Raw genomic sequence first — 24,816 nt, forward strand, 5'->3', positions numbered from 1 at the left:
GCAGCCCTAGGAGTTTCATAGAATCATAGAATATCAGGGTTGGAAGGGACCTCAGGAGGTCATCTAGTCAAACCCCCTGCTCAAAGCAGGACCAATCCCCAACTAAATCATCCCAGCCAGGGCTTTGTCAAGCCTGACCTTAAAAACCTCCAAGGAAGGAGATTCCACCACCTCCCTAGGTAACGCATTCCAGTGTTTCACCACCCTCCTAGTGAAAAAGTGTTTCCTAATATCCAATCTAAACCTCCCCCACTGCAACTTGAGACCATTGCTCCTTGTTCTGTCGTCTGCTACCTCTGAGAACAGTCTAGATCCATCCTCTTTGGAACCCCTTTTCAGGTAGTTGAAAGCAGCTATCAAATCCCTCCTCATTTTTCTCTTCTGCAGACTAAACAATCCCAGTTCCCTCAGCCTCTCCTCATAAATCATGTGTCCCAGCCCCCTAATCATTTTTGTTGCCCTCCGCTGGACTCTTTCCAATTCAGAATCATAGCACTGGAAGGGATCTTAAAAAGTCATCTAGTCCAGTCCTCTGCCTCATGGCAGGACTAAGCATTATCTAGACCATCCCTGACAGGTGTTTGTCTAACCTGCTCTTATGATGGAGATTCCACAACCTCCCTGAGCAATTTATTCCAGTGCTTAACCACCCTGATAGTTGGGAAGTTTTTCCTAATGTCCAACCTAAACTGCCCTTGCTGCAATTTAAACCCATTGCTTCTTGTCCTATCCTCAGAGGTTAAGGAGAACAACTTTTCTCCCTCCTCCTTGTAACAACCTTTTACACACTTGAAAACTGTTCTCATGTCCCCTCTCGGTCTTCTCTTCTCCAGACTAAACAAACAATTTTTTTAATCTTTCCTCTTAGGTCAGGTTTTCTAGACCTTTAATCATTTTTGTTGCTCTTCTCTGGACCTTTTCCAGTTTGTCCACATCTTTCCTGAAATGTGGCACCCAGAACTGGACACAATACTCCAGTTGTGGCCTAACCAACCGCAGAGTAGAGCGGAAGAATTACTTCTCATGTCTTGCGTAAAACACTCCTGCTAATACATCCCCAGAAGGCTGTTTGCTTTTTTTGCAACAGCATTACACTATTGACACATATTTAGCTTGTGGTCCACTCTGAGCCCCAGATCCCTTTCTGCAGTATTCCTTCCTAGGCATTCATTTCACATTTTGTATGTGTGGAACTGATTGTTCCTTCCTAAGTGGAGTACTTTGCATTTGTCCTTATTGAATTTCATCCTATTTACTTCAGACCGTTTCTTGAGTTTGTCCAGATCATTTTGAATTTTACTCCTATCGTCCAAAGTACTTGCAACCCCTCCCAGCTTGGTATCATCCACAAACTTTATAAGTGTATGCTCTATGCCATTATCTAAATCATTGATGAAGATATTGAACAGAACCGGACCCAGAACTGACCCCTGCAGGACCCCAATCATTATGTCCTTCCAGCATGACTGTGAACCACTGATAACTACTCCCTGGGAACAGTTTTCTAACCAGTTTTGCACCCAACTTATATTAGCTCCATCTAGGTTGCATTTCCCTAGTTTGAGAATATCATATGAGACAGTATCAAAAGCTTTACTAAAGTCAAGATATACCATGTCTACCTTTTCCCCACAATCCACAAGGCTTGTTACCCTGTCAAAGAAAGGTATCAGATTGCTTTGACACAATTTGTTCTTGACAAATCCATGCTGACTGTGACTGTATCACTTTATTATCTTCTAGGTGTTTGCAAATTGGTTGCTTAATTATTTGCTCCATTATCTTTTCGGGTACAGAAGTTAAGCTGGTCTGTAATTCCCCGGGTTGTCCTTATTTCCCTTTTTACAGATTGGCACTATAATTGCCCTTTTCCAGTCTTCTGGAAATTTTTATAGGACTCTGTTTTGATTTTTGGATCATTGACGATCTCCTGGTTAAGTCAGGGTGCTCTCTTGCCAGACTTCCTATCTTTCCTATGCAGTGGGATAGTTTGCTCTTGTGCCCTTAATAATGTCTCTTTGAAAAACTGACAACTGTCTTCAATTGTTTTTCCCCTTAAATTTGCTTCCCATGGGGTCTTACCTACCAACTCCCTGAGTTTGCTAACATCTGCCTTCTTGAAATCCAGTGTCTTTACTTTGCTGTTCTCCCTCCCACCATTCCTTAGAATCATGAACTCCACCATTTTGTGATCACTTTCACCCAAGCTGCCTTCCACTTTCAAATTCTCAACCAGTTCTTCCCCGTTTGTCAAAATCAAATCTAGAACAGCCTCTCCTCTAGTAGCTTTCTCCACCTTCTGAAATAAAAAATTGTCTCCAATACATTCCAAGAACTTGTTGGATAATCTGTGCCCTGCTGGGTTGTTTTCCCAAGAGATGTCTGGGGAGTCGAAGGCCCCCATCACCACCAAGTCCTGGGCTTTGGATGATTTTGTTAGTTGTTTAAAAAAAGCCTCCTCCACCTCTTCTTCCTGGCTAGGGGGTCTGTAGGAGACCCTGACCGTGACCTCACCCTTGGTTTTTACCCCTTTTATCCTGACCCAGAGACTTTCAAGAAGCCTGTCTCCTATTTCCATCTCCACCCCAGTCCAAGTGTATACATTTTCAATATATAAAGTAACACCTTTTCCCTTTTTCCCCTGCCTGTCCTTCCTGAGCAAGCTGTACCCTTCTCTACCAATATTCCAGTCAAGCGTGTTATCCCACCAAGTCTCTGTGATGCCAACTATGTCACAGGTGTGTTTATTTACTACCATTTTGAGTTCTTCCTGCTTATTCCCCATACTTCTCGCATTAGTATACAGACATCTAAGATACTGATTTGATTCCCCCCCAGTTCTGTCTTGTCTCTCCTTTATCCCTGCTATAAGAGCCCATGCTCCCCCGAAATTCAGAACCTTCTCCCAGCTCTCCATGTTCTTGACTTACCTGTGGACTTTGGTCACCTGCCCCGTTTGAACTAGTTTAAAGCCCTTCTCACTAGGTTAGCCAGTCTGTATCCAAATACGCTCTTCCCCTTCTTCGATAGGTGGACCCTATCTCTGCTTATCAGTCCTTCTTCCTGGAACAGCATCCCGTGGTCAAGGAAGCTGAAGCCCTCCTGGTAACACCATCCTCGCAGCCAGGCATTCACCTCCAGGATGCATCTGTCTCTGCCTGGGCCCCCTATCCTTGACCAGAAGGATGGAAGAGAACAGCACCTGCACCCCCAAGTCCCTCACCCTCCCTCCCAGAGCCCTGGAGTCACTTCTGATCTGCTGAGGGTCATACCTCACAGTATCATTAGTGCCCTCATGGATGAGTAGCATGGGGTAGTAGTCAGAGGGCCGGATGATCCTCGACAATCCCTCCATAACATCTTGGATACCGGCCCCTGGGGCTAGTGATGGGGAGTGGAAGGGCTGCTATGTGCCTTGGAGTGGGGTTCTGAACTTTTTCCTTTCTGAGGCCCCCAACATGCTATAAAAATTCCACAGCCCACCCGCGCCACAACCATTGGTTTTCTGCATAGAAAAGCCGGGGCCGACGTTATTGCCTTGGGCCCCACACCACAGGGGCTCCCACGAAGCTAAGTTGCTCAGGCTTCAGCTTCAGCCCCAGGTGCTGGGGCTCAGTGCCCTAGGGTTCAGCCTCATGCGGTGGGGCTTTGGCTTTCTGACCTGGGCCCCAGCGAGTCTCACACTGGCCCTGCTTGGCAGGCCCCTGGAACCTGCTTGTGGCCCCCCTGGGGGCTCCGAACTCCTGGGTGAGAACTGCTGCCTTGGAGGGTACACATTTCTCTCTGTGGCTGGGTGAACCCGTGCTGGGCATGTGCAGCAGTGGCAGATTGAGATCCAGACCTGGATTTTAACCCTGCCCTCCTCTCCGGTAGATCAGGGTTCTTTGCATCCTGGGGCTTTGCTCAAGCCCTCTCTCCACAATAGTCCTGGAGCTTGTCTACGCTACAAAATTAGGTCGACTTAAGTTAGGCCGACCTCCAGCCTCGCCAGTAATCCAGTGGGCTGTTGGTTTCCTCCTTCTGCCGGTGGTGCGCATCCTCCCCAGGAGCACTCGCACAGACTGAAGCAGCACACCGTGGGGAACTGACCGCTGCACGGGGCTCACAGCTGGAGCCCCCCCCCCGGGGTGACAGCCCGAGCTGCGAGCCCATGGCTACGCAGTTTTGCAGCAGGGAGTCTACCAGCAGGGCAAATGGCATTCGTGGGCATTTCACAGCTGCCTCCAGCTCAGAGCAGCAAGGGTTCACAGCTGGAGCCCTAGGTTCCCTGCTGCGAATCGAGCCCCCCATGCTCGCAGCTGAGAGTCTGTGAAGAGCAGGAGCGTTGTGCAACGCTCTGGCTGGCTGGAGAGTGGCTGTTGCTCTCTGGCCAGCCCCAGGGGCAGTAACTGCCATGCTGGGCTCCTTCAGGCTTCCCATCAGCCCTGAGTGGGACGATGGGGGGTGGTGCTGCCCGCTGCACTGGAGACGGGGGAAAGCCAAGCCCAGCTCTCTGTGAAATCACCATCCATGCTACACAGCTGCCCCACAGCACGGGCTGGCGAGGCCTCCCTGTGCGGGCTGTGTCACACCCCCATCCCACCCACAGTGGGCAGCAGTGGCACCATCACTTGTGGGGCATGTCACCCAATCTCCAGAGGTGGGAGGACTCCCCAAACGGCTGGGCAGGGGAGCCGCTCATCACTGGAAACCCCTAAAATGTGAATGAGCTCTCCCGTGACATTTAATGATGAGCGGTGGAAGAGAACTTCAGGAGCTGATCTCGTTTGCACAGACACACCCACCCTGCCTAGGGGCTCAGCGAGACGGGACTGCTTTGCCCAAATGATCACTTTTGGCTGGCGTTGGATCCCCCAGTCTCCTTGTTATTGGAGCAAGAGTAATAAAGGACTGTTATCCTTGTTGTGTGAATCAAAGGCAGCAGAACTGTGCTTGGTATAGCCCAGGGGTCGGCAGCCTTTCAGACGTGGTGTGCCAAGTCTTCATTTATTCACTCTAATTGAAGGTTTCGCGTGCCAGTCATACATTTTAATGTTTTTAGAAGGTCTCTTTCTATAAGTCTATAATATATAACTAAACTAGTGTTATATGTAAAGTAAATAAGGTTTTCAAAATATTTAAGAAACTTCATTGAAAATTAAAATAAAATGCAGAGTCCCCCCGAACCGGTGGCCAGGACCCGGGCAGTGTGAGTGCCATGGAAAACCATCTTGCGTGCTGCCTTTGGCACGCGGGCCATAGGTGGCCTACCCGTGGTCTAGCCTGATGGAGGGACTCACCATCAACTAAACGGCACTCGCTAGGCAGGGAACATGGGTTGGTGGGACCTGAAGACATCCTGGTGAGTGGTTGGCAGGATAGCCAGCAGAGAGGTGCAGTGTTTGACTGGTAGGGCAGCTGGTGGAAAGGCACAGTGATCAGCTGGTGAAGAAGAGCAGAGCGTGGATCAGCCGGCAGGGCCGCTGGGATGGAGGTGGGGCAAGCAGGTGGCTGGCAAAGAGGAGCTGTAAGCAAGTGCCTGGGCAGTGGAGCGAGTAATGTGCTTTCTAACCCCCCCACCCCCACCTCCACCTCGGGGTCTGAACTGACCAAGGGCAACAACTATGAGTGGGGTGCAGAGAAGGGACTGGCATGTTAAAGGGACTTTTGGTTGCTGGAGTTAAGAACCTGACAGAAAAGGACACTGCCCAACTTACTTGGGGGTGGGTCTTTTACTCATGGTTTATGTTTATGAACCACATTTGCAGTGTTTCCCCAAATTAATGCCACGTTACTTCCCTCCTTTTATTAAAAGTTTCTTTTCTGCACTCAGACTCTGTGCTTGCAAGAGGGGAAGTATTGCCTCTTACAGGCACCCAGGGGGTGGTGTGTAATTGTCCCAGGTCACTGGGTGGGGGCTCGAGCTGGTTTTGTGTTGCATTGTTGAAGAGAAACCCCTAGATATTGAACCCGGCCCTTGTTGCTGCCAGTTCCAACGAGCAGCAGGGTTACACATGCAAGCTTGGAGACTTCCTGCTGAAGTGCGTAACAATCAGCTGCACTGATCCTCTCTGTAGAGCAAAGGCATCACCCTCCCTGAACTGAACTCCCCAGGTCCAACCTTCTGCTGGCATCAGTCCAACGCAGTCAATAGAGCTGGGCTAGCCAGGAACTTGGCCCCAAAACACCTGGCCCAGTGTAACCTGGGCTGGATCCCTGGGCTCTTAGCTTGTTCCAAACCCTGGAAGGGACATCCCCAGGACATCAGAACTGCCTTCTTCCCACCCCGGACTCTGCAGCTCAGAGCCTCATGCCCCTCGCTCCTGCCTCTCTCCCCCTTACCAGGAGGCTGGAGACTGACAAAGGGGAGACCGTGGAGAGGTGAGGGAGAGTTCCAAACTCCGATCTGGGACCGGGACAGCAGGGTCTCAGGTGGGTCTGGAGGGACGTTGGTGGAGCTGCAGGTCAGCTCGGGGAGCAGTGGCGGGGCTGGAAGTGCGGAAGGTGTTGCAGGGCAGGGTAGAGGCATTGGAGGGGGAGGAGGGATTGGGCCGTAGCACAGGACTGGGGAGCACCGGCAGAGTTACGTGGGAGAGGCCTCGCATCCGCTGACTGGCTCTCAGGGCCAGTAAGATTCCAGCACTAAATCCACCCTCCCAATCCCCAACCACAGCCATCCCCACTAAAGAGCCAGGGCCTGAATTCGCCCCCGCAGCCTGGCACCCACTGGTACTGTACACAGCTCATGGTGCTCTGAAGGGGAAACCCATGTGAGAGATGCCAGGGCCATGCAGGGCAAGGGCAGGCAAGGAGAGTGGCACACAAGAGGTTTGGGAAGGCAGGGACCATCCCTGCTGCTGCTGCTGCTGAGCACTGCAGCTTTGGAACAGAGCCAGGGATGCCCTGGCAGCGTGCCGTTGTGTGCTCTCGGCTCTCGGCTCACTGGCCTGAGCAGCCAGCACGGAGTTAGTCAGTCGGAGGAGCAAGAAGCAGATGGAAGCCCATCAGGAGTGTTCCTAACCATGTGTGCACACGCCCACACGCTCTGAGCACACACACAGAGAATGGACACAAAGGGTCTCCACAGAGACACGTCCCCTACACCCATAAATTCAGTGCCTGGCATGTGCACAGTCGGGTGTGATCCCAGACGGGGGCACACTGGTGGTGGTGAAAGCTCCCTCATCTGGGTCACTTCAAACTGAGTAGGACAGAGCACTGGAGAACACCCCGGAGGGCTCACACCTGCCCTGCTCCCTCCCCCAAGAGACGAAATCCACGGGACCGCACTTTGCTATCTCTAATTCCTGTGACCAGTCACGTCAGTGTCTGCACCAGAAAGCTGCTTCTGCCGAAGTAAGCGGCCTGCTCCCCGACATCACCTCTCCCCAACATCCACCGCAGGCGCAGGGCTTGTGTCGGTGCAGCTAGGGAGACACAGTGTCTGTGCAGACACTGCCTTGCTGTCATTCTTGGCGGTTTCACGCGCCCTAGCCCCGGGCTCACAGCTGAAGCTGCCGGTAGGCTCCCTGCTTGGCTCACAGCTTTCCCAGATGCCAGCCGTCCTGGAGCCCTCACTGGGGCTGGCTCTTCCCAGCCCCGGAGGTGTGGGATGGAAAGCTCGGAGAGCCACTGGGGTAGGGGCTCTACATCCTTCCCTCTCTCCCTGGGGAATTGCAATACAATGAGGCCACATGGCAGTGAGGGGGTCCTGGTCCCCTTTCCTGCCCCCCCCCCACCGAGCTGGCAGCCCTGCCCCGTGGTGGAGGCGGCTCCTAGCCTCTCTGCAAGGCTCCCAAGAAGCAATCCAGCAGCTTTACTCCACAGGGAGCAGGATCAGCCTTGCGGACATTTTGGCCCAGCCTCAAAATCCTGAGCTCTAATTAATACGACTGAGCACAGGGCTTAATTGAACACATGTCTGGGAAAGCTCTCTCACCCCACCGGGGGCTGGGCTCTTCATTACCAACCGCGCCTGGCCGCACTGACTGGGCCTGGGCACCATGCCTGCCTGCTGCTGGGCACTAGCCAGAGGGGAACAGCTAGCACAACCCGGCCCCGCATGGGCTTCCCCTTCCCCCAGGACTCCTGGCCCACAGCCCCAACGTTTGGCCCAGGGGAAGGAGCAGGAGAGGGAGGGAGACAGGCCAACACACATGCCCTGTCTCTCGGGTGTTCAGCCTGAAAAGCAGAACAGATTGCTGTGGGTGGAAGGAGATCAGTGGATATTTGGGAAGTGGGGATGGGAGGGAGCCTGGCTCCTAGGGCAGAATGGACATGCTCTGGCTGTCATATAATGGATTGGTCCCTTCTCACCTGCAGGACTCAGAATGCCTCACCCAAGGAGAGAGGGGAAGATTTATTATCCTCAGTGCGCAGAGCCCAGAGGCTCCCTAGCAAGAGCTGTACACAACAGGTTAGGGGCTCAGGTCTCCTGACCACCAGCCCCATGCTGGGAGCCCTAGAACAAGGATGCCCCTCTAGGAACTCTGCCCCTCAAGCATTCCCTGGGGAGCTGCTTCCTTTCCCCCTCTATTCGTACTGCAGTCTCTCTCAGGCTCACTCCCACTAGATCCCTAGCCTCAGGTACAGGCAAACCCACCAGCCAGTGCAGCTTCCCCCAAAGCCCCTCCTCACCTGGCTTGTCTCCATCAGCCAGAGGGGCATACCGATGTTCTCTGCTGGCCTGGGATGCCCAGCACCCACTGCAGGAGCTGGTGGGACCCTCACTGAGTTCAGGGGGAATCATTTGTATCCTGTGCTATGAGATGGAATCCCCTGCAGCCTGAGTCTGCTGCCAGCCTTGATGTAACAAGGGCATCAATGGGCACACAGGATCTGGGTCAGGGATCGTCTTTCTGAGGGTCTGACAGAGAGAGGGGCTCTCTGCTGGTCTGACCATGGGGCATGCTCCATTAGCTAATACTCTGAATGCAGGAGTGGTCACCTTTAGATCCTGGGCTGGATTTCTGCACTCTCTTGGAAGGGATTCTGGCATCACCCCTGGAAAGGTACGATGCTCTGGGAAACAACATCACTAATTTCACCTCCACTCCCCTCTCCCTCTCTTGGAGCAGTGGTTACCGAAGGTGTGGCTTAGCTTTCTGGGCACTACCTTCCAACAACTAAACGTGCTTTCTGCTTCACTTCTCTTGTCTCTGCTTCAGGGTTCCTGCCCTCCCGGTTAAGAATCTGAATGGAACTGGACCAGTCCATCCTGCCCTGGCAGGTAAGAGCAGCTGGAATTCCCCCAGCTCTGTGCAGCTGTCCACTCCTGGGTATAACACTGCCCAGTGAGATGGTACTTACTTATCATGGTGAGTGTGGATGGATGGATGGATGGATGGATGGATGGATGGGTATGCCGGATGGATGGATGGATGGATGGATGGGTATGCCGGATGGCTGGCTGGTTGGGTATGCTGGATGGATGGATGGATGGATGGCTGGATGGATGGTACAACCTATCCATCTCACTTCAAAGTGAAGGGACAATTTCAGCATTTGAGGTCAGTCTCACAGACTGCAGGAGATCCTGTTCCATGCTGGGATTGTTGCCGCTCAGTGGGAAGGTAATCGCCCAGCCCCCTAAGTGTCTGCATTTGGCCTTACTGTTACCCTTATCATCACTCTGTGACACAGGTATGACAGGCATTTTGATGTGTGCTGCTGGGCTGCCTGTATGCCTGACCCGGGCCCCGAAGCCCATCCTGCACCCTCCGCCCGTGAACAAGGGCGACATCAAGCCGGTGCCCGGGATCAATGGCATCTGCAGGAAAACCAAGAAGAAGCACCTCAAAAAGAGTAAGAGACAGCACCCTCTCTCCAGCCCACAGAGCCACAAGCCCTGGCCTCCATCCTGGCAATCCCAGTGCTGGGATCTAGCTGGGAGCATAATGACATGGAGAGGCCGGATAGCCATGCCAAGGCACAGTACAGCCTGGAGCAGATCACCTCCACCCCTGAGTCTCTCCTGATGCCAAGCCCCGCTGATATCCCAGTCCTGGGCTTCTTTGCCAAACTGGGCTCTTTAAACTAGCAGAGAAAGGCGGAACTAGAACCTATGGCTGGAAGGTCAAGCCAAACAAATTCAGATTAGACACGAATATGTGACAGTGAGGGTGAGTAACCACTGGAACCAACTACCAAGGGAAGTGGTGGATTCTCCAGCTTGTGAGATCTACAACTCAAGACTGGGGCAGGTGCTTCAGCCAATCAAAGGCTATTGGGCTGAATCCAGGGGAAATGGCCTGTGAGCTGCAGGGGGTCAGACGAGATGATCTCATGATCTGTCTGGTCTTGAGCTCTATGAACCTAAGACTGTTCTTACCTGCAAGCTGCTGCAACGGGGCTGTGGATTCGGTTAGCCCAGCAGAGCTCAGGGCGCCCGTGCTAGGTGCACAGATATAATGTCCTGGCCCAGAGAGCTTCCAATCTAAATAGACAAGACAGACAGGCGGTGGGAGGAGGGAGGGATTCTTTTTAGGGCCCTACCAAATTCACAGTCCATTTTGATCAATTTCACAGCCAGAGCAAGAAGGTCCATGGCTGCTGGAGCCTGGTCGGAGCCCCTGGTGCCCCCAGCCCTCCCCCCTCCTTCCAATAGCTAGATTTCACAGGGGGGGGGGGTCTGATTTCACAGCCCTTGCCGTTGGGGCCCAGACTCACTGCTTCTGTAATTCCGTGCCAGGGCAGGGCCTAGGCTCCACCAGTTATAGTTACAGTCTCCCTAAGGCGTGGGAGTCACGAGAGACTCGCCCGTCGGTTTACATCAGTGCAGAGTGCGCCGGGTGCCTCCTGAAAGGGCAGGGCGGGGCGGAGCAGCGAGCGGCCGAGCCCATCGTCCCGTCGCCTCCCTGAGACACACGGCCTCGGTTGCTGCTCCCCATCGTCTCACCGAGACACTGCTCCGGCCCAGCTGCGGCTTACAGAGGGCAGGCCACCAATCCCATGTGACCGGGCGCCCAGTCACACGCCCCAAGGGCCAGACGCTGAGGGTATTGCTCAGACGCGTGCAGGCTGCACTCCCCCTGCCCACACACAGTCCCAAACTCATGGGGCACAGTGACAGGCCAGCCCTCGCCAGTGGTGAGCAAGCTTGGGGTGAGGAGGCCAGGTCCCGCAGGGAGACACGCAGCAACGTAGTTTGCCCTGCTTTAGCCCCTTGGGTGCCGTGTCTGAGGTGAAGCGGGAGGGAGCCACGTGGTTCAGGGGACGCGGTGTGACCCACTCCTCACCCAGCTCTCGCTGTTCCGAAAACCACAGCAGCCTCCGTCCCCGGGGACCCGAGCCAGAGAGCCAGAGAGTGGAGCTCTGCACCATCCTGACTGGAGAATTTCATCCTGATTCTGCCTCTGAGCTGGGCCCCTAAGCCCTGAGCGGGGGGACTCCTGTCCTAGGGGGCAGCGGGATTCCCTCTTCATGCTCCCTCCTCCTGTGGCTTCCAGGAATGGACCCCCCCACCCCCACCCAGCTGATGAAAGGCTCTCCCACCCGCTCCAGCCAAGCCAGTTTCTGGGTCCGTCCGGTCCTCCTCCCCCCCCGACCCTGATGCGGCTCTTAGCTGTGGAGCAAGGGACCGCGTGCCCCAGCTGAGTGGGTGGCCCTGGGGTACTGTGGGCCATGAGGGTGCAATCTGACCCTCTGCTTCTCTGCTGGGGCAGGCAAGAACCCCGAGGATGTGGTGCGCCGGTACATCCAGAAGGTGAAGAGCCCGCCGGACGAGGTGAGCCCCTACGCATGGTTCTCACAGTAGCCCTGCCCTGGGGGCGGATGGGACCGGACAGTACCCAGGGCTGGGGCGCGGCACGGATGACTAGCCCATGTGAGTGGCAGCCCCGCAGAGGCCTGTGAATACACTGTGAACTCTTGGGGACATAGTGACATACAACACACCTGGTATAAAACTCCAGCAGCAGGGAGCCCAGCAGCTCCTCCGCCCACAGACACACACCTCACCTCTGCCACCCCCTTAACTCTGCCCCCCTCAGGACACCAGCCAGGCAGCACCCCTTTCCCAAAAGACCCCCTGGAGAACCCCCCGACTCCCCCAGGCCCTCCCGTCTCCACACTCCCCCAGGCCCTCCCGTCTCCACACCCCCCCAGGCCCTCCCGTCTCCACACTCCCCCAGTTTCCAGCTCCTTTGGCCCCGGGTTTCAACCACTTGCTGCTTCTGCACCAGTTCTGCAGTGACACTGAAGCCACTGAAGGGGACGGGACAAAGGGGTTCACTGCCCCATGCAGCTGGCCCCGGCCCTGGTGCAGTCCACGCCCGCTAAGGCTGAGACAGGCCAGTCCTCCATGAGAGCTGCCGGCCAGGGAGCAGGGCGGAGAGAGGCCAGTGGGAGGAGTGAAGGGCAGAGGCTGGGGGTGGAGGGAGAGAGGCCAACGGGAGCGAGCGGGGGAGCAGAGGGGCCAAGAGGACAGCGGGGGTAGGGGGGTCGGGCCAGAAGGGCGAAGGGGGCAGTGGAGGTGGGGGGGATGGTGCAGAGGGGGCGAGGAGACAGTGGGGTGCAGGGGTAGGGCCGAGGAGGCAGTGGGGGCAGAGGGGTGAAGGGGGGCAGGGTGGTGGGGGCAGGGACAGGGCAAAGGAGCTGAGGGGGCAGTGGGGGCAGGGGTGGGGCCAAGGGGCAGTGAGGACAGGGGGGTTGGGGCAGTGGGGGCAGGGACAGGGCAAAGGGTCCAAGGGGCCAGTGGGGGCAGGGGTGGGGCCGAGGAGGCAGTTTGGGGAAGGGGGGTCGGGGCAGTGGGGGCAGAAGAATGGAGTGGGTGAGGAGCAGGGCAGGATGGTGGGGCAGGCAGATGTCGGGGCAGCCAGGCTGGGTGGCAGAGCAGGTGCTGTGGGAAGGATGTGTACCCAAAGGCTACAAAGGCGCCAGAGACCCAACCCTGCCGCCTGGCCCCTTGGGCAGGGGGGTGATGGTGGAACCAGCTGCTGGGCTCTGGGGGCCGGGGGCGGGGGGTTGGTGCGGGGGCAGCTCAGCTCTGTTAACACCCCGCTCCCCGGCAGGACTGCACCATCTGCATGGAGAGGCTGGTGGCCTCGTCCGGCTACGAGGGCCTCCTCAGCCACAGGGGCGCCAAGCCGGAGCTGGTGGGCAAGCTGGGCAAGTGCGGGCACATGTACCACCTCCTCTGCCTGGTGGCCATGTACAACAACGGCAACAAGGTGAGAGCTGGGGCAGGGTGGGGCCTGCTGTCTCAGCCAGGGAGAGGTCCCTCCAGCAGAACCCCCTGGCAGGCAGCTGAGAGCCCCCTGTGCCCTCCCCTCCCTGATCACTTGACCCATCCCACGGCCCCGCAGGGGCCTCACATCCGGCTCTGGGCCGTCAGCAGAGGCTCGGTCAGTTCCAGCCTTGGTGCCCCCCCAGGGCCTTCGGCACGCTTACCCCGGAGCTGGGTTTGGCTGACACCCAGCCAGCACCATGGAGCCGAACAGCCCTGCCTGCGGGAAGGAGAGTGCCCTGCGAAGGGAGACTCCCCCATTAGCTGTCAAAACCCGGCTGCAGAAGGGCCCTGGAAGCTGCTCCCCCGCCGGCAGCCTGTTTGCAGCCTGTGCCCTGGAGCAGGATGCTCTGCCTGGCTGGCTGACCCTCCTCACCCTGTGCCTCTGCCCCCAAGGATGGCAGCCTGCAGTGCCCCACCTGCAAGGCCATCTATGGGGAGAAGACCGGGACCCAGCCCCCAGGGAAGATGGAGTTCCACATCATCCCACACTCGCTGCCAGGCTACACGGACTCCAGAACCATCCGCATCGTCTACGACATCCCCACGGGCATCCAGGTGAGCCGCCCAGGGACAGAGGAATCTCCGGGGGAAGCCAGAGCCTCCGTGGCCAGAAGAGTTGGAGTGTGCTCCCTCCCCCTCAGGAGATCCCCCACGTGGCTGAGCATGCCACATCCTCCTACCACTCCACCTGGCCCTGGGGGCAACTGATGGAGAGACTGGGGCCTCCTCTGCAGGGTGTGACACCCCATGGATTTGGTGGTGGGTCTATGCCAGGCCCCATCTCCTATTCCTGGGTGGTGCGGTCGCTGGCCTCCCAGTAGCTGTGCCATGCCTTGCCAGGCGGGATCTTGCTCAGACCCCTGCTGCCTGCAGGTTGGGCCCCATTGTCGGCCGACATGTCTCACTCTCAGCCTCCTCCAGCCGGGGCCCCCTGAGCAATGCGGGGGGCGTGGGCAGGCGTGCTGCCCTCTTTGGTCGAGCAGGGGGGTGACGCATTTCAGGCACAGCTGCAGGATTTCCCCAGCGCCTGCTTTGTTCCCTGCCAGGGCCCAGAGCACCCGAACCCCGGGAAGAAGTTCACGGCCCGAGGCTTCCCCCGGCACTGCTACCTACCGGACAATGAGAAAGGCAGGAAGGTGAGTGACCTGCTCCCCACACCCCCTGGAGTCTCTCCTGCTCTAGAGAGATGTCCAGAGGAGAGCCGAGCCCTCGATAGCAATCAGGGAGCAGTGCCATAGACGCTCCCTATGGTGCTCTGGGGACGGAGGGGCAGGCAGGCCTCTCCCCTCTCAGTACATGCTGGCAGACTGGGGAGAGGATCTCAGCCCCAGAGCAGGGCGCTGTAGGCCAGCTGGGGCATGCCATGGCCAGGCAGGGTGTTTGACCTCCCTCTTGCCCCATAGGTTCTGAAGCTCCTGATTGTGGCATGGGACCGCCGGCTCATCTTCACCATCGGCACATCCAGCACGACGGGAGAGTGCGACACTGTGGTGTGGAACGAGATCCATCACAAGACAGAGTTTGGTTCCAACCTCACTGGCCACGGCTACCCCGACCCCAACTACCTGGACAATGTCCTGGCTGAGCTGATGGCCCAGGGGGTCTCGGAAGCCAACCTGAAGGACTGAGGAGGAGCTCCCACTCTCTGCTAGCGTGCTTCTCGGCAGCCAAACCCCGCCTGCGTCCGTGTGCGTTCGTGTGTGTCTCCGTGAGTCCGTCCTCCACCACCCCCGTGTCCGGGAACCACCCGCCTTCCCAGAGCTCTCACTCTGCTTCCGCTGCCTTGACCTTCAGTAACCTTCAGACTGCAATGCTGGACTTGGCTGGGCGGCCAGGGCACGTCACCCACCAGGCGGAGGGGCTCTCCCGGGAACCAATACTGTGCGCGGCCCCCAGACCTGCCAGCCGGCAAGCAGCAGGCCAGCAGGAGCTGCGTGAGTGACCAAGCAATGCAAAGCTGGGCTGATTCTTTTTTATACTCTTGGGAGCTGTGATATTTTCCCTGTTAGAGACCCCAGCCCACGCCTGACTGTACACACCCACGTCCCCTCCATAAAGCTCGCTCTCGCTGGAAATCCTGTACAATATCTACTAGAACACACGCACATAGCCAAAGGGGCAACTTCTGGCCAACGCTCCCACAGCTCCACCGCCACCACGTGTCCTGTCCGGTCTGGGCCAGCATCGTCCGGGTGAGCCACCTCCCCCCACGGCCACGGGGCACATTTGCCGTTGCTCCTCATTGCCGCCACTTGGAAAGGGAGGGGAAAGGGCCCAGGCTGGGGAAAGGGAACAGGCAGTGCACAGGAGAGAACTGCTCCCACAGCTGGGCAGGGATGGAAAATGAGGTGGCTCTTACTCCACTGACTTGGCAGGGGTTTTGCCCCTCCTGCGCTCCCAGCCCTGCATGCACTATCCCTGTCCCAGAGTGAGGGCTCCAAGCCTGGCAGGGGCGCAGGGATCAACCAGCGGGGTGACGGTAACGCTTAGCACTCTGCACTGCAGAGACACCAGCTAGCTAAGACCCGAGCCGGACGCCCCCTTTTGGCAGCCTCGCAGAAGTGGTTTATTTCCCCTTAAAGAAGAGGGGTGAAGCAGTCAACACCCAATCAGCAGCAAACAGACCTCTTGCCCGTGAGCCGCCACTGCCCTGATTGGTCCCTTCAGGCGGCACCAGCCAGGATTCAAAGGGCCACGTACGATTTTAAAAGCCACATGTGCAAACAGTGCACGGCTGATACCCGTGTGCCAGTGGAGATTGGCACACCTGCCTACCTGCATGCACGTGCCCTTTGCATGCGTGGCTTTAAAACCCTGGGCCTGGTTCTGGCTCGGGGGTTTGTTCCCCGTGTATGTAGCACCCCTTTAGCTGGAAAATAACCCTGCTCTTCCGGTGGGTGTCCCCCTGCTTGGCAGGTGCCTGCTCGTGCTGGAAAGGGTGTCCCGGTCACGGCCCCTCTCCCTGTGCACCTGCAGCCTCTCCGCCGGAAGCCATTGGGTGGGCCTGCCCAAGGGCACCAGCTCCTTGCTGGCGGGAGCTGCTTTGGGGCGTATGATCCACACGAACGGTGAGAGCAGGGCTAGCTGCTCAGGAGCCTCGTGGGGCAACCTTGGCTGGGTCACGCCCCCTTCTGTGCTGCCTGGTGGGGCCTCCGCTTTGCCCCGGGCTTTGGGCCTCCCGGGAGCTGGTTGAGCTCTGCGTAATGTGGGACTTAGCAGCAGCGGGAGATCACACCTTGCTGGGCTGCGCCCCTGTAGGGCATGGGAATGGTGTTGCCTAGACAGGCCCCTTAAACTCCCTGTTCCCTGCAGAGTGGCAAACAGATGCGGGTAGAAGAGGCAGGGGTCCCCCAGGCGCCCCACACGTGCCATGGAAGCAGCACGGTGCAGACAGCGAGGCTGTCCCAATGGGCTGGAGTGCCCCCCTCAGCACACAAGGCAGCCCAAGGATCTCAGCCCAAGGGCCGATGGCATTGCAGCGGAGGGCTGGGGGGTGTCCTGTTCCTTTGGCAGGTGGGGACTGGCTGGCTGGGTGTGAGACATGAGAGAGAGGAGGCGAGAGGCTGAGGGGAGGAGGGAGTAGCCTTGGTGGGAGGAGGCAGAAAGCTGGGGAGGAGGAGGAAGGCTGGTGGGGGGGGAAGGCTGGTGGCGGGGAGGAAGCCTGGAGGCGGGGGGGGGAGGAAGCCTGGAGGCGGGGGGGGGAGGAAGGCTGGTGGCAGGGGAGGAGGAAGGCTGGAGACAGGGGGGAGGAAGGCTGGTAGGGGGAGGAGGAAGGCTGGAGGTGGGGGGAGGAGGAAGGCTGGAGGCGGGGGGGGGAGGAAGGCTGGTGGCAGGGGAGGAGGAAGGCTGGTGTGGGGGAGGAAGGTTGGAGGGGTGGGGGAGGAAGGTTGTGGGGTGTAAGGGAGCAGTGAGGAGAGGGAGAAGGCTCTGAGTCTGGCAAGCTGGTGCCCATGGCCAAGGACTGGTGCAGGCAGAGCCCCTCTGCTTCCTTGCTGTTGAGGAGCCGTTGGCCAGTGTGGCTGGTCCTGCCTCTCGCTGTCTGTCCTCCCACTGCCAGGCCCAGAGATCTGCAGAGAGGAGAGGGGCTCCAGACCCCAGTGTCTAGACAGGGCCCAGAGGGCACTGGAGGCTCCGGTGTTCTCTGCTGTCATGCTTTGGCACACCCGCGTATGCTGAGCACACGCTTCCGTGGGGGCTGGCACCTCCCCAGGGCAGGGGACAACATGCCATCCTCTCCCGCAGGCCCAGCTGAGGGCACGCCGGGGTGAGCAGCTAGGGTCCCTACGGACATGCAGACCCTGCCCCCAATGCCCACATGCAGGCAGGAACCCCAGCACCCCCCCCTTGCAGACACATGCCCCCCAATGCCCACACGTGGGCAGAAACCCCAGCACACCCCCTTGCAGACACATGCCCCCCCAGTGCCCACACTTGGGCAGGAACCCCAGCACCCCCCCCTTGCAGACACATTCCCCCCCAGTGCCCACATGTGGGCAGAAACCCCAGCACACCCCCTTGCAGACACATTCCCCCCAGTGCCCACACTTGGGCAGGAACCCCAGCACACCCCCTTGCAGACACATTCCCCCAGTGCCCACACTTGGGCAGGAACCCCAGCACACCCCCTTGCAGACACATTCCCCCCCAGTGCCCACACTTGGGCAGGAACCCCAGCACCCCCCCTTGCAGACACATTCCCCCCCAGTGCCCACACTTGGGCAGGAACCCCAGCACGCCCCCTTGCAGACACCCGCCCCCCCCAGTGCCCACACTTGGGCAGGAACCCCAGCACCCCCCCTTGCAGACACATCCCCCCCCAATGCCCACACTTGGACAGGAACCCCAGCACACCCCCTTGCAGACACATTCCCCCCAGTGCCCACACGTGGGCAGGAACCCCAGCACACCCCCTTGCAGACACATTCCCCCCCAGTGCCCACACTTGGACAGGAACCCCAGCACGCCCCCTTGCAGACACCCGCCCCCCCCCAGTGCCCACACTTGGGCAGGAACCCCAGCACCCCCCCTTGCAGACACATTCCCCCCAATGCCCACACTTGGACAGGAACCCCAGCACCCCCCCCTTGCAGACACATTCCCCCCAGTGCCCACACTTGGGCAGGAACCCCAGCACACCCCCTTGCAGACACATTCCCCCCCAGTGCCCACACTTGGACAGGAACCCCAGCACCCCCCCTTGCAGACACATGCCCCCCAGTGCCCACACTTGGGCAGGAACCCCAGCACTACCCCCTTGCAGACACATGCCCCCCAGTGCCCACACTTGGACAGGAACCCCAGCACACCCCCTTGCAGACACATTCCCCCTCCAATGCCCACACTTGGGCAGGAACCCCAGCACCCCCCCTTGCAGACACATTCCCCCCCAATGCCCACACTTGGGCAGGAACCCCAGCACTACCCCCTTGCAGACACCCGCCCCCCCCAGTGCCCACACTTGGGCAGGAACCCCAGCACTACCCCCTTGCAGACACCCGCCCCCCCCAGTGCCCACACTTGGGCAGGAACCCCAGCACTACCCCCTTGCAGACACCCGCCCCCCCCAGTGCCCACACTTGGGCAGGAACCCCAGCACTACCCCCTTGCAGACACATTCCCCCCCAATGCCCACACTTGGGCAGGAACCCCAGCACCCCCCCCTTGCAGACACATTCCCCCCCAATGCCCACACTTGGACAGGAACCCCAGCACCCCCCCCCTTGCAGACACCCGCCCCCCCAGTGCCCACACTTGGACAGGAACCCCAGCACACCCCCTTGCAGACACATTCCCCCCCCCAGTGCCCACACGTGGGCAGGAACCCCAGCACTACCCCCTTGCAGACACCCGCCCCCCCCCCCAGTGCCCACACTTGGACAGGAACCCCAGCACTACCCCCTTGCAGACACATTCCCCCCCCAGTGCCCACACTTGGGCAGGAACCCCAGCACCACCCCCTTGTGGATCCACATGTCCCCACTGCCCACACACACAGGCAGGCGCCCCAGCACCCACCCCGCATAAACCCTCTCCCCAAGACCCCACATGACGGGCTCCTGTACAAATAACTAACAGCCATGGGACACGCCCAGCTCCCATCTCTCAGCACCCAGCCTCCCAGTCTCTGGTGCTCTTGCAGCAGGCGTCCCTGCTCTCGCCCGCCCTCTCAGCGGCCGTTGTGCCCGTCACCCTGGGGTACGACACCCAGGCCAACCATCCCTTGCCACAGCCACAGGCTGCCCTGGTGCTGCTTGTCATCCGCGCATGGTTCGAAGTGCCCTGATGGCTCGTCCTGCCCCCTCAGCAGAAAGCCCGAGGCAGCCAGCGGGTACCTGGCAGTGCCGGCCGCAGGGATGGGCCCCGCCGGCCCCCTGCAGCAATCAGCTCGTGCCCTCTGCTGAGCAGAGCGGGAGCCGTGCCTGGCAGTGGCATGTTCACCTTTCAGATGTACCAGGGCTCAACCGTGAAGCATCCGTCACCCAGCGGGACATTGGCGGGGTGTTTGAGCCGGCACCCTCCTCTGCTCAGGCAGGGCCCCGGGGGCAGGGCACTGAATAGCTCCTGCCCCATAGTATCCCCTTTACTCCTGCAGCACAAAATCACACAGCCAGCCCACACTCAGGAGTCAGCCAGGCCAGAGAGCAGCTCTCACCCCACCATGAGAAATCTGGGCAGGGGTCTGTCCAGGGACCTGAGAGCAGCAAAATAGACACACACTGCATGCATGCAGCCTGCACGCTCCTCTGCCACACGTCCTGCTCCCCCACACACCATGCACATTGGACACCCACTGTAGACACACGCACTGCACGCACACCCGCTCCCTCTCACGCACACACAGCACACGCAAACGTGCCTCTGACACACACACATCCTCAGTGTACACACCTTGCACACACACACACGCCTAGCTCCCAGGCCATTAGGAAATTCCCTTCCCCCACCACCAAGGAGCGCATTTTCCATGTCCCTGCCCCAATGTGCCTGGCCCCAAAGAGCCTGCCCCATTGTCAGGCCTGGTGTCTGAGATATGGCCAACCTGTAACAGCATCAGCCCTGCAGCAGCTGCAGCTCCTCTGAGGCTGGTGTGGTACATGGGGCACTTCTCTGGTGCCCGCAGGCCTGTCACCAGCCCTGGCATAAGGAGAGGACTGGGTCACTCATCCAGGGAGCAGGCCAGCAGCCAGGGCAGGCCCAAGGGGGCCAGAGGGGTGAGGCCCCCTTCCTGTGATTAAGTGAGGGGGAGGGGGTGTAACAGGTTAGACCTCGCTTCTGGGATGCCACTTGATGTACTGGGGTTTCACTGAGCCCCTCCTGTTCCACCAGCCTGGATTCCCTCTCCCTGTTTTGCTGAATTAGTCTCTGGCATCTTGCAGCACACACAGGTAGGGCCACACCCAGCTGCAGCCAAAGACTGAAGTCAGCTCTGTGAGAGGACACCCCCAGCACTCACATGCTCATACCCTTTAGGGAATAAACCCAAAGTAATACTGACTTGTGCTGTATAGAAAGATCTGCACAGCGCAAGCTCTTAAAAATTCACCCTCTTCCTCAATGTGAAGAGAGATATGCATGACTTCTTGCCCCCCCACCCCGTTAGAAATTGCACAAACTGGGTTTAATAATAAACGAAACAAATATATTAACTATAAAAGGCAGATTTTAAGTGGTTAAAGAGATAGCAAACAGAACAGAGCAGATTACTAACCAAATAAAACAAAACACTCAAACTAAGCTTGATTTACTAAAGAAATTGGCTACAAATAGTAATTTGTCACCCTAAATATTGTCACAGGTAGATTACAGAGATTCTTGCAAGCCACTGTAGTGGCCTGCTGCTTGAAACTTCAGGTATTATTACTCACAGGCTAGACAACCTTTGAGCCTGGGCTCAATTCTTCTCCCCTCGGTTCAGTTCTTCTTTTCAGGTGTTAACCAGTGTCTCTTTGGGTAGGGAGGCAGAGGAGAACCACGATGATGTCACTCCCCTGCCTTATATAGCTCTCCTGTATGGGGGGAACCCTTTGTCTCCCAGCAGAAGAACACTGGCATTCCAAGGGGTGGGTGACTCAGACCCGTGTCTCTGCAGGGCTTTGGCAGCCATTACTCGCAGGCTGCCTGGAGCGTCCACAGGAGGACTAAACTCTTTCACAGTCCATTGTCTTTGCTAATGGGCCATCAGCCCTGTCTGGCTTTTCCATTGTTGTACCTGAAGGGCTAGTTGTGAGTGACACCCAAAGTAGCACATTTGAAATACTGATCATAGAATCATAGAATATCAGGGTTGGAAGGGACCCCAGAAGGTCATCTAGTCCAACCCCCTGCTCAAAGCAGGACCAATCCCCAACTAAATCATCCCAGCCAGGGCTTTGTCAAGTCATACCTTGAAAAGCTCTAAGGAAGGAGATTCCACCACCTCTCTAGGCAACGCATTCCAGTGTTTCACCACCCTCCTAGTGAAAAGGTTTTTCCTAATATCCAACCTAAACCACCCCCACTGCAACTTGAGACCATTACTCCTCATTCACTCATCTGCCACCGCTGAGAATAGTCTAGATCCATCCTCTTTGGAACCCTCTTTTAGGTAGTTGAAAGCAGCTATCGAATCCCCCCACATTCTTCTCTTCTGCAGACTAAACAATCCCAGTTCCCTCAGCCTCTCCTCATAAGTCATATGCTCCATCCCCCTAATCATTTCTTGTAGTGTGGGGCCCAAAACTGGACACAGTTCTCCAGATGAGGCCTCACCAATGTCTAATAGAGGGGAACGATCACGTCCCTCGATCTGCTGGCAATGCCCCTACATATACATCCCAAAATGCCCATTGGCCTTCTTGGCAACAAGGGCACACTGCTGACTCCTATCCAGCTTCTCGTCCACTGTCACCCCTAGGTCCTTTTCTGCAGAACTGCTGCCGAGCCATTCGGTCCCTAGTCTGTAGCGGTGCATTGGATTCTTCCGTCCTAAGTGCAGGACTCTGCACTTGCCCTTGTTGAACCTCATCAGATTTCTTTTGGAGTGCAACGTCACAGGGGATTTGACAGGGGGTGAGTAGAGAAGGGCAGGGGAGGGGTGGGGAGGGCAGGAGCCCGGTACGAGGGCAGGGAGAGGCTGAGAGTGTGAGTGTTAGGGCAGGGGTGTCAGGCCAGCATGGCGCATGGGGGGGCGGGGGGCGTGTGTGTCTGTGTGTGCGTCTATCTGTGCGTCCCTGTCTGTGTGCACACGCACACAGACTGGTTTGTTTCTTCTCTCTGATGCCAGCTGGAGGTGCAAGGGGAAGCCTTTTTCTCCATCCTCACTCCCCCTGCCCAGGGTTGCCAGGTGCCTGGTTGGTGGTGCAGCTGTCTGGCTCCTAGGCGCAGGGGCAGCCACAGGGGTTCCACACGCGGCCCCCGCCCCGAGTGCCAGCTCCGCAGCTCCCATTGGCTGGGAACGGTGGCCAATGGGCACTGCGGGGTCAGCACCGCCCTCTGTTCCTTCTGCCTAGGAGTCGGACATGCCGGCTGCTTTCTCCGAGAGCTGCCTGAGGTAAGCGCCACCCAGAGCCCGCACCCCGTGCCCCCGCTTGGAGCCCCCTCCCATACCCAAACTCCCTTCTGGATCCCGCACCCACTCCCACACCCTGCACCCCCCATCCCCAGGCCCATCCCAAAGCGGGAGCTCTCACCCCTCCCACACCTCAATCCCCTGTCCCAGCCCCGTGAAAATGAGCGTGAGTGAGGATTGGGGAGAGCAAGCGACGGAGGGAGGGGGGATGGAATGAGTGGGGGGGTGACCTCAGAGAAGGAGCAGGACAGGGGCGGGGCAAGGGTATTCAGTTTTCTGCAGCGTGGGCTATAGAGACCCCTTGACTTTTATCGCTCCCGCAGCGCTAAGTCCCTTGTCCTGTGAAGTAGAACAGACTGACATGGGGGCTGTCAGACCCCCCCGTTCTCCCACCCAGCACATTCAGCCAGACCAGGTGTCACGAACATACTGTTCCACTGCACTGCCCCAGGGCCATGAAGAGGGACGTTTGAATGACCCGTTTATTAATGGGGCTGGCGTGCCCTCGGTGGGGTGGGAGTGGGAGGAAAGGGAGCTGGCCTGGATCGCAGATCTAGACCCCCCTGTGTTGCTGCCCCTCAGCTGTGCAATATGGATTCTCTCCCCACGCAGGGTGGCGTCCCCTGCCCCCTGCCCCCAGCCACAATCCCAGAATGCCGCTCCCTTCCCCTGGGACCGGTGATGCTTTCCCCAGCTCTGCAGCAAGAGCAGGAAGACCACGCTATTGAAGGACTCGCTCAATGCATCTGCTTTGCCATGGGGTGACAGAGCCACCCTGAGACGTGGCCAGACTGGGTGGCGATGCCTCTGAAGCCAGGGGAGCCCAAATCCTGCTAGCTGCAGGAACCCGATGAGCTGTCAGGGCTGTATCTGGTTTGCTTAAAATGGAGCACATTGTAGCTGGCTGTCTTGAATACAGAGACGTGGCCTGCAGAGACTACAACTCCCAGCATGCATTGTTCCATCTTGAGCCAAGCTGCTTAAAGCCACACGGCGCTCAAGGTGGAGCATGGCATCCTAGGATCTGTAGTCTCCCGAAGCCATGCTTTGGGAGCCGTGTCCTGGCTCTCTGTAAAGGCCTTGCTGGGAATCTTTAAGGGCTTTGTCATTTCCTTTGTCTGAATCGCCTCTGTCATGCTCAGCATGTGTTGATGTCTTTACAACTTATTAAATAAATGTGGAATCCATACACGGCCGCGTGCAGCCTCTTCGTTGCTGTCTGGGCTGGCATGTGTGGGCGGGAGGGGGTAGATTTCAGTTCTGCACCCTGCTCTCACGCTAGTTCAAGGGTGAATGGAGGGGGTGGTGATGGGGTGAGAGGAGTGCTTCATTCCCTAGTCTGGGTCACATTTGTTTCTGGTTTACACCAGTGTAAATCTGGAATGACTCCATTAGAGCCAAGGGGCTCAATTGGATGTCAGTGAGTGGCAAATGCAGGCTTCCTGTAGGTCTAGTGGATAGAGCGCTGGCCTGCACAAATGCATGCTAATCCCAGCTCTACAGCTAACCTGCTTAGAGACCTTGGGCAAATCACTGGCTCGGTGCCTCAGTTTCCCCTCTCCCCCTTAGAGTAGGGACATGCTCTTAGGCCTGGTGAACACACAGCTTTCAGACCAGTATAAACTCTTTTGGGTATAAGTATGATTTTCATACCAAACTCGCCACAGCTGGATGCTGTTATTTTGGGTGAGACGAGTGGCTTGCCAGCAGACAGGCCTTTAAGTGGATGGGCGAAGTGTGAGCTCCTTCATGTCAGTATCACGGCACCCCCACCATGGCTTGAAACCAGTTTCGCTGAAGCAGCACAACGATCGTAGCCCATGGTGTGGACGCATGGCCCTGCGGTAGGAGGTGTGAGGTCTCCAGGACAGTTACCGGCTCCTCGATGGGAACCCCCCGCTCACGAGGCATCGCGCCCTGCATCACTCGCCCTGCCTACCATTGGGGCTTGCACTGGTGCACCGTGCCCGCTGGCTGGCCAGCCGGCTTTTGTTTTAAATCACCTGGGGCAGAGGTTTCTGGCTCAGCCCTGACTAAAGGGGAAGGGGGGTGGTGCAGAGCC

The 24,816-nt window shown here is 57.8% G+C and overlaps 1 protein-coding gene across 1 annotated transcript in view; it reads left to right on the forward strand.

Annotated features, from left to right (window-relative positions):
* DTX1 (deltex E3 ubiquitin ligase 1) overlaps nucleotides 1-16,094 on the forward strand; it is a 110,683-nt gene extending 94,589 nt beyond the window's left edge. The window contains exons 3-9 of the mRNA XM_077834919.1: nucleotides 9,147-9,208; nucleotides 9,622-9,783; nucleotides 11,643-11,704; nucleotides 12,990-13,148; nucleotides 13,601-13,762; nucleotides 14,254-14,343; nucleotides 14,611-16,094. Of these exons, the coding sequence (XP_077691045.1) occupies nucleotides 9,147-9,208; nucleotides 9,622-9,783; nucleotides 11,643-11,704; nucleotides 12,990-13,148; nucleotides 13,601-13,762; nucleotides 14,254-14,343; nucleotides 14,611-14,835 (922 nt within the window). The 3' untranslated portion in view covers nucleotides 14,836-16,094. The remainder of the gene's footprint in view (nucleotides 1-9,146; nucleotides 9,209-9,621; nucleotides 9,784-11,642; nucleotides 11,705-12,989; nucleotides 13,149-13,600; nucleotides 13,763-14,253; nucleotides 14,344-14,610) is intronic.
* The last annotated feature ends 8,722 nt before the right edge of the window (nucleotides 16,095-24,816 follow it).

The sequence above is a fragment of the Eretmochelys imbricata genome, chromosome 15, assembly GCF_965152235.1.
Source record: "Eretmochelys imbricata isolate rEreImb1 chromosome 15, rEreImb1.hap1, whole genome shotgun sequence".
NCBI classification, from domain to species: domain Eukaryota; kingdom Metazoa; phylum Chordata; order Testudines; family Cheloniidae; genus Eretmochelys; species Eretmochelys imbricata.